This window comes from Psammomys obesus, unplaced genomic scaffold (assembly GCF_907164565.1).
Source record: "Psammomys obesus unplaced genomic scaffold, mPsaObe1.curated_primary_1811, whole genome shotgun sequence".
NCBI classification, from domain to species: Eukaryota; Metazoa; Chordata; class Mammalia; order Rodentia; family Muridae; genus Psammomys; species Psammomys obesus.
In genome coordinates this window covers 5,438,169-5,448,166 of record NW_026592776.1, presented here as the reverse complement: position 1 = coordinate 5,448,166, position 9,998 = coordinate 5,438,169, and the positions used below count along the sequence as shown (strand labels likewise).

At 39.0% G+C, this 9,998-nt stretch overlaps 1 protein-coding gene across 1 annotated transcript in view; it reads right to left on the bottom strand.

Annotated features, from left to right (window-relative positions):
• Cltrn (collectrin, amino acid transport regulator) overlaps window positions 1-2,060 on the bottom strand; it is a 29,106-nt gene extending 27,046 nt beyond the window's left edge. The window contains exons 1-2 of the mRNA XM_055615764.1: window positions 1,924-2,060; window positions 1,544-1,602 (exon numbers count right to left, since the gene is read on the bottom strand). Of these exons, the coding sequence (XP_055471739.1) occupies window positions 1,544-1,602; window positions 1,924-1,981 (117 nt within the window). The 5' untranslated portion in view covers window positions 1,982-2,060. The remainder of the gene's footprint in view (window positions 1-1,543; window positions 1,603-1,923) is intronic.
• Window positions 2,061-9,998: the final 7,938 nt, after the last annotated feature.

The following is a 9,998-nucleotide window of genomic DNA, read 5'->3' as shown; positions in this document are numbered from 1 at the left end:
TGTGTGTGTGTGTGTGTGTGTGTGTGTGTGTGTGTGTGTGTGTGTGTGTATAGATGTTGAAGGATAACTTGGGGCATCACTTCTCTCCTTTCACCATGTGGGTGGGTCCTGAGGATTAAACTCGGGTCATTTGGCTTAATGTCAAGTGCCTTTACCTACTGAGCCACATTACTGACCTCTCCAATATTTTAAAGTCAACTTCAAAAACTTACCATTTGAGAAGTTTGTACAAAAATATGATGTGCTTTAATTAAATCCACCCCTTCTTCCCTCCAACTCCTCAAATATCCCCACTTTTCCCTCCCAACTTCATATTATGTTTTCTTTTATACTATGAAAGTGTAATAATATAGTCTGATAAAATAATTAAGCACAAAATATAAATAAATTTGATTTATATTTGCTGGGCAGTGGTGGTGCACGCCTTTAATCCCAGCACTTGGGAGGCAGAGGCAGCGGATCTCTGTGATTTTGAAGCCAGCCTGATCTATAGAATGAGTTCTTAAACAGCCAAAGCTACACAGAAAAACCCTGTCTTGATAAACAAAACAAAACTCCAAACAAACAAACAAACAAACAAACAAAAAACTGGTCCAGTTAAAATAGCAGACAAACATTAGTCGGGACTGGGAAAATAGCTTACCTATGCTTGCCTTGCATTCATGAGGTCCTGGGTTTGATCTCTAGCATCACACACACACACACACACACACACACAGAGAGAGAGAGAGAGAGAGAGAGAGAGAGAGAGAGAAAAACAACAACAGAAAGCTTATCCACTGCCAAACAGTGGTACAGGCATATAATAAATAACCTTAGCTCCCAGGAGGAAGGGGTAGGAGAATCAGTGCAAGCTCAAGGCCAGCCTGGTCTATATAAAGAGTTCTAGGCCAGGCAGAATTGCATATTGAGACCTTACCTAATAAAAAATTATACATATAAGGCACAGCAGTTAAGAGTATATATTGTTATTCCAGAATACCTGAGTTCAGTTCCCAGCACCCACATCAGGTGGGTCATAATCACCTGTAATTCCAGCTCTGGGGGATCTGACATCCTCTTCCGTTCTTCGTGGACACACACACAGAGACAGATAAACACACACACACTCACACAGAGACATAAATAAAACTAAGTCTTAATTTAAAATAAATATATACATATATTACATGTTTATGTAGTTTTATATCTAATATTACAACTGTGTGTACATTTATACACACACATGTATGTGTACATACACATACGTATGCCAAGGGAAGAAGCCTTGTCATACGGGGATGTGGAGACAAGGTTCAAGTTTTCAAAACTGCTTTATGTAACACAATTTTCCCCGTTTATTCTCAATCACTCACTACTGATCACGCACTTTAAGCAAACTCATTCTATCAGTAATTCACATTTTGTTGTGATCTAGCTTTGGGAAAAGATCAGACTCGAAGACTCATAATAAGGTCCCTTATTCAGAGAAGCTGTTTATTTGAGGAAGCCGAGAGCTAATAGAAAATAAATTTGAAATGAACCGGCAGGTTCATGAACTTACTGCTTTATCTCCAAGAGCTGTTCTGATGCTAAGTCTTACTTTAAAGGCATTTTCTGCATCTGCCAGAGAGGAAAACAAACAAAAACAAAGAACAGTGAGTTAGGATAAACTGTAAGAAAACAGAGCCTGATAAACCCCAATGTTTCATACAGCCCTGACGAAGATTACAGAGAACTACAATTGATCTGCCCCAGTATCCCTGCAACTTTAAGGGAAATCATATTAAATCATTTACATTTTTCTTTCAAATTTTTAAGAGTCATAGGTTCAACTCTCAAGCCACGTGTCCAAAGACTTAGAAAAAAAAGTTTTTTCACTCAGTGACTTCTCAATCATTTAGAAAAGTGTTAATTTATTTTTTAAGTTTCAATGCTACATACCTGGATGACAGAGTTCAGCATGAATAGTAGTCACTAGGAAAAATAGCAGCCACAACATTCTTTCAGAGTTGAAAACAGAAGACAAACTGAGAAAAAAAAATCCACTCTCCACTTAAAGCTGCTTTAAGCATTCTGTGACCCGGATTAGTGTATCAGAAAAATCAGTGAGCCACCATCTAAATGGTTTAATAATTAACACCCATCAGTTGGGTTAATACTTCCATAGATGCAAACCATCCCCTGTCAGTTATTTACAAAAATCCATTTGAGAAACGGGTTAGCTGTTTCTTTCTCAAACTCTACCTCAGAAGAATGTTTCCTCTGCTGACATAGGCAGAACCCTCCCCCACACCTCCTGTAGTTGTCTGGTTAAGATCAAGGTGAAAAGCACTGAGTCCTCCCTGGAGGTTTCCTTCCTCATAAACTTTGTGCCCTTTCAGGCTAACCTATTTGATTCACAGATAGGCTATCATATTTGGGAAACAAATATAATTCCTTTTCATCTCTGGTGAAAAAGGGCACACTTCCTAGACTGTTGGTTGGTAAACAATCCCCAAGTAGAGGACGGTTGTGTTGAGTTTCAAGTTCTGGCTCTGTTGTCTAAAACTCATCATTAATGATCTGAAGCCTCACTGTCCAATATTATGATCATTAGATGATTATGATGAAGATAATGATGACGATGGCAATGACGATGATGATGATGGTGTCAACAATGACAATGCTCTGTCCAGGTACCACTAGGTACAAGTGAATGCTAACCTCTTCTTAAAAGGGAACTAGAACTTCTAAGAAACTGTAATTTAGTTTAAGTTGCCAAATAGTGCTAGTGATTATACTGTTCAGTGCAACTGTTTAACAGTGACTAAGAGTTGCTTAATATGAACTAGGCTCCCTGGATTATTTCTCCAATCTTCACAGTGGTTACAATCATGTCATATATGAGGGATCCAAGTACTGCAAGTTAAAGTCCCTGGCAGCAATGGTATTAGTGGAATGGCAGCCCCTTTCCCAGCTACACTGACTTAGCTTAAACCTTGTCATCATCACACTGAGCCAGTGTCTCTGGTCTTAAGAGGTCAAAACTGAAATCACCACCAAACCTTGAGATACTCTGAGGACTAAGATGCTAGGGATATAAATGCTCTCCCCAGTGAGCATTCCATCAACCAGGCTGGTACAAGTCTCCTGGGGTCTTTGGCTGGGCTTTCTTTTCTCTCTCCTGGCACTTCCTTCTTAGAAAGTCATGAGTTGGCAGATTCGACTTGATAGTTCAGATTTTAAATAGGACATTTGGGTTTTTTAAGCAACAAGGGGGAAGCTATGAACAGGGACATTTCTGTGACACTTTGAGAGACAGAGTGAGGGTGGGATTTTGTTGGAGATGGTCCCTGTTAGCTCAACCCACCTGAAAAAGGCTTTTAGCATCTCTTCCACCTTGGCACTAAGAACACTGGGAGAGAAAAAGCTGTCCCAAAGGAAGAGGCAGCCAAGCCAGCCCAATCATTGTAACAGTGTCACTGTTAAATACAATGGAAATTTCCCAAAGGAAAGTGTTGACCTAACTACTCCCACCCTGAAAAAAAAATCAACTAGATGAAGTTATCTTGAGAAGGAAAAGTCAATACAGAGAGAGAGAGAGAGAGAGAGATTTACTAAAGCACTTCAGTGAGGGCACAGTGACATGTTAGAGACCCAGACATCTGATTCGATATGCTTTTAGTCTTGCATTTCATAAAAGTAATAATTTCCCATATGTTCTTACTTACATGGATGTGGCTAGGATTGCAATAAAAGTAACACTCAAATAGCAAGTCTTAGTCAGTGCATTTTCATTTCCAAAGAGAAAAAAAAGTCTTTTCTGAACAGTTCTTGTTTCCCAGTGATTTTTTTGTCTCATTCAGACATAAATAAATGAAAGAGACATTTGATATATTTTAATCAGTGACACACATTTTTTTCTTATCTTTCAATCTTTTTCTCTTTTTCTTTTCCCCTTTCTTTCTTAATGTTTTAAAGACAAAATATCATGTAACCCAGTCACTGATTAAGCAAGTATGACCTTGAACTCTTGATTCTTTGCTTTCATCTCCCAGGTACAATTACAAGCATGCATCACTATAGCTGACAACTCTGAGTCTTCTCGTATGTTCCTATGAAGTATTGTTTTGACTCATTATAGTGGAACCTGCAGGACAAGGTGGTATGATATGGGAACTTGAACACAGACTTCTCTCCTTAAAGGAATGCTGCTAGTCCACAGAATCTGAAGAGTTGCTTTAAAAAATAGTGCTGCAGGGAGTAAAGGTAACTGTTTAACCTGTAAATATCAAAGAATATTTTTCTTTTTTTCTTTTTTTCTTTTTTTCTTTTTGTATGTCTGGGGTGTGTGCAGGTGTATGAGTGGGCTCATATGTGTGAGTGGGTGCATTGTGTGGTTTCATGAAGACCAGAGGAGAATGTAGCTCTATCACTCTCTTCCTTACCACTTGAGACACTTACATACAGGCAGGTAATATACTCATACACGTAAAATAAAAATTAATACTTTTTTAAAAATTTGCAAGTTCAGTTTTCAATTTCTTGCTATTCCAATGATAATCTTTTTTTAAAAAATATATTTATTTATTTTATGTATATGAACACGGTTTTGGTGCACAGCAGAAGAGGGAATCAGATTCGATTACAGATGGTGGTGACCCACCATGTGGTTGCTGGGAAATGAACTCAAGTCCTCTGGAAGAATAGCCAGTGCTTTTAACCGCTGAGCCATCTTTCCAGCCCCTCCAGTGATTATCTTTAAAAAGCGTTTTCTACAGCAAAACAGAAACAGCAATCCAAAATAGGATCATTGTAATATAGACTTGTATAGGTCCTTCCACACATGTAAAAATACAAAAACACAAACTCTGATTTGAAACGTTCTTCCAGTTGTTGTTCTGGCTACTTGACCATGGTATTTGCTTCCACAGGATGCAAATCCTGAATGGGATTCCTGAGAGGTTTTATTTGCCTTTAAACAGCTCAGCCATTGTTCCAAGGCACTTTTCCTTTGCTTGTTTGTACAGATTTGTAAATGGCTCATGTAATCCACTCACTTTTTGTTCTTTCCTTTTCCAGTGTTCTCAAAGCTCTTGGTTCACACTTGAACACCCACTTCTTCCTCCACATGATTAAGTACCTGGTTCTACAAAACTCAAGCACATGCTCATTTTTACATGTCATAGCCCAAGAGTGTCTCAAGCTTGCACAAAACTGAACTGACAAATTTGAGCCAAAAACTGAAATTCTAATAGCTTGACACATTGTAGATGAAGGGCAGTCACATTAGTGACTTTGCTAGTTCATTTCTTACATCATTACTCAGAATTAAACAATTTCCAGTATACTTGATCAACAAGGCACACTAAAAATGTGAAATGCTGTCTATCCCAAGTTTTTTTTTTAATTTTATACAATATCTTTTGATAATACTCTTTCTTCTCTCCCAAATCCTCCCAGATTTTCCCCACCTCCTTACCCATCCAATTTTATGCTCTCTTTCTCTTTCTCTCTGTGCCTCTGTCTCTGCGTCTATGTCTCTGTCTGTCTCTCTCTCACACAGAAAGAGAGAAAGAAAGAAACCAAAACACAAATCAAAACATTAATCCCAGCACTCGAGGAGGCAGAGACAAGCAGATCTCTATGAGTTCGAGGCCAGTCTGGTCTACAAAGGGCATTCAGGACAGCCGAGGCTACACAGAGAAATCCTGTCTTGAAAAACCAAAAAAAAAAAAAAAAGAATAAGAAAAATTAAAAAATCAAAACAGACAAAAACCCAACAACAACAACAACAATAAAGCAACCACAAAGGAAATGAAAACAAAAAGCATGGATTCCATTTTGTGTTATCCACTTACTCCTGGATATGGGACCTGCCTAGAGTGTGGTCCCATACTCATTCCAAGGTGAGAAAATCGTATACCAGAGTATTAAAAAGCTCATCAAATTTTGTGAGTTAATCAATAGCTATAATCATGATGAACTTTGTCTTCTTTTTCACAGGTTAACATTTTTGTTACTCAGAGAAAGTTAATCACTACTGCTTGGAAATAAAAATTAATTCAAGAAAACCATTAAGTAAATAAAATTCTGCCAACTTTTCTAAAGTAGAATTTTTTTTTTTTAAATCAAGGTCTCTCTTTGTAGCCCTGGCTGTGTTGGAACTCACTATGTCGACCAGGCTGACCTCTCAAGTGTTAGAATTAAAGGTGTATGCCTCCATGTCCAGCTTTAAGACAAGAATTTAAACAACAATTTATTCAATGAACTTGTATCTCTTCTTGGACTTGGAGATGTTATAATGAATTTCATCTACTAAAAGCAAAGTTTAACTGACATTTTGTCCTATATGTGCATCTGTTTCCCCTGTTGCTCAGGTGTGCTATACAAGAATTATTGAGGGCCATTGTTTTAGAGTTAGAAGCTTCATGAAGCCCAAGAAGTCAGGCCATAGCAAAATGGAATCACTCTTTCAAAATGCCACTGACTACACTGGAACTTTAAGGAAGAAGATAGAGCTCAAAAGACTAGCTTTTCCTGAGAGCCTGAGGTTCTAGTTGAGTTGGAACACAGAATGAAGCGATTGATCTGCTTTACTAACCCACTCTAAAAGCATTTGATGTAAGCCAACTGGGATGTATGTGCATGCGTGCATGTGTGTGTATTAATCTGGTCTCTGTTTCCATCTTATAACAATCAACTGTTTTGCTATTTCACGGTGCAAAGGGATTTTTTCCTCCTCCTCCTCCTCCTCCTCCTCCTCCTCCTCCTCCTCCTCCTCCTTATTATTATTATTAATTGCTGTTTGATGGTTTGTTTTGTTTTGGATTGGTCTAGTTTGGTTTGGTTTGGTTTGGTTTGGTTTGGTTTGGTTTGGTTTGGTTTGGTTTGGTTTGGTTTGGTTTTTCTGTGTAGCCTTGCCTATCCTGGACTCACTTTCTAGACCAGGCTGGCCTCAAACTCATAGATATCCACTTGCTTCTGCCTTGCAAGTGCTGGGACTAGAGGTTTGCTCCATGACACTTGGCTTCACTATGCAAACTTTTATGCTGTCTTGTAGAAGGGAAGGTGTCCCAATTCATGAATCAAAAATAAGTCCGTTTACATCGATTAATACAACTGTTGTAATTTTTGTCTGTGGACCGTTTTAAGAATTTTATAAAAGAAAAAAAAATATTTATCAGGCTGTCCAAGATGAAAGCCACAAGCTCACACTGTATCTGAGGGGCACAAGATCTGAAATTCTGAAATTGGTGAGTGGGGCCACAGGTAAGGCAGACATTGACATTGAGGCTTCCTGGGCAAGAGGGGACAATCAGTGAGCTGGGACAGTTTGGATCCAGGTCACCTGTGGATGTCTCCTGGGCCTGAGAGTGATAAACATTCGGCCTCCCCATACTTCCCCTTGCCCCAAGCATGGGCCTCCCTACTCGGCTGAGGCAGCAGTGATTGCCCCAAGCACAAGCCTCCATGCTTGGTGAATGAGACAGCAGAGGCAGCCACCCCGAGTATGGGTCTCACTGCCTGGTGGACAAACAGTGGACACCACTGAGCTGATGGATCTCCTACACTTTCATTTTCCCCTATGGGCCCAAATCTGAGAGTAGAGAACAAGGGGAAACCCTGTGTTTTCCGATTAGGCCTGTGAGCAAGTGAGTGCACCTTCAAGTGAGTGCGTGCAGAGCCCAAGATCCAGGGTCCCTCTACGCTAATAGGCAGACAGCAGATCCCTCCTACCCATACCCTCACTACGGGCAACATAGGGATCCTTGGGACAGTGTTCTCAACCATGAAGCACTAGTGGAGTCCAGGCAAACAATTCCTCGAGCCAAGATGCTGTGACCCAGGCAGATCCGAATACCTGAAAGACAGTATAATTGGCCTGTGGGCGACCTAGGCATTCAGGGTACCTGCCCAAGTGCATTGTGCCCACTAATGGTCCCAGTCCCCCCACCTGCAATTATGCTCCACCCTTCCTGGAATGTACCTGATCTAGCACCCTGTCCATCAAGGAACACTTCCACGCACACTCCTAGCTTGCACACATGTGTCTTTGACCTTCCTCCCTTAGCTACAGCTAAAACACCAACATCCACTCTCGAACCGATGGACCTCGCTCATTTTCCTGAGGAATATTCCAGACACCAGAATCAGATGGACCCATTCTGAAGTACAGACTCCAGGAACAAACAGCAAGGGTTTTGGATAACCAGGTGGCTAGAGGTTGGCTTAAGAACATAGCCAACAAGAATCAGGACATCATGGCTTCACCAAAACATCAAAAATCAATGGATATGCTAGTTCATCAGAAACACAGGAAAATTATCTCAAATCTATGCTTATCCATTTATTAGAGGCACATAAAGAAGAAATGAAAAAAACTTTCAAAGAAATACAGGCAAATACAGCCAAACAAATAGAGGCACAAGTAGAGGCACATAGAGAGGAAATGAAAAAAGCTCTCAAAGAAATACAGGCAAATACAGCCAAACAAATAGAGGCACATGGGAAGGCACAAATAGAGGTATGTAGAGAAAAAAAAAGAGGCCATCATGGAAAGACAGAAATCCACATTCAAACAGATGAAGGAAATGATACAAGATATGAAAACAGAATTAGAATCAATAGAGAAAACACTGGAGCTGGAGAACTTGGAAAAAAGATCAGGAACCACAAAGAAAAGCATCACCAACAGAATACAAGAGATGGAAGAGAGAATCTCAGGTGCTGAAAATATAGTTGCAGAAATTGATACATCTCTCAAAGAAAAAGTAAAACTGGAAAAGTTCCAAACACAAAATATCCAAGAAAGGACACCATGAAAAGGCTAACTGTAAGAATAATAGGAATAGACAAAGAAGATTCCAGGCCCCAAGGTCCAGAAAATGTTCTCATGAAAATCATAGAAGAAACTTTCCCAACTTAGAAAAAGAGATGTCCATAAACATACAAGAGCCTATAGAACACCAAATAGTCTAGACCAGAAAATAAATTCCTCATGTGACATAGTAGTAAAAACACTAAATCTACAGAACAAAGAAAAAAATATTAAAAGGCCAAGAAACATACAAAGGTAGACCTATCAGAATCACACCAGACTTCTTAAGAGAAACTACGAAAGCCAGAAAGGCCTGGATAAATGTAATGCAGCCACTAAGAGACAATAGATGTCAAACCATACTACTATCCCCAGCAAAGCTTTCAATCAACATAAATGGATAAAACAAAAGATTCCATTACAAAACCAAACTTAAACAATATCTACAGTAAACCAGCCCTACAGAAGATACTAGAAGGAACACTTCAATATAACGAAATCAACTACACTCACAAAAACACAGGATGTAGATAACGTCACAACAAAAAATTAAAATAAAATAAACATAGAAATACAGTAACACCACCAACTCCACAATAAAAGGAACTAACATTCATTGGTCACTATTATTTATCAACATAAACAGACTCAACTCTCCAATAAAAGGACACAGACTAACAGAATGTTTGTGGAAACAGGATCCAACATTCTGCTGAATCCAAGAAACACACTTCTACAAAAAATATAAACATTACCTCAGAGTAAAGAGTTGAAAAAATGTTTTATTAAGCAAAGGGACCCAAAAAACAAGCTGGAGTAACTATCCTAATATCTAATAAAATAGCCTTTCAACCAAAATTAATTAATCAAAATAGATGAGGAGGAACACTTCATTCTCACCAAAGGAAAAATCAAAATCAAAAATCAAAAGGAGGACATCACAATCCTGAACATTTATGCCACAAATACAAGAATACCTGCATTCATAAATGAAACATTATTAAAGCATAAATCACAAATTGATCCCGACACCTTCATAGTGGGAGAAGTCAACACCCCACTATCACCAAGGGACAGATCATCTAGACAGAAGCTAAATAGAAAAATAATGACACTTACAGACGTCCTAAATCAAATGGACCTAATAGATGTCTACAGAACTTTCATCCAAACTCAAAAGAGCATATCTTCTTTTCAGAACCTCATAGAACCTTCT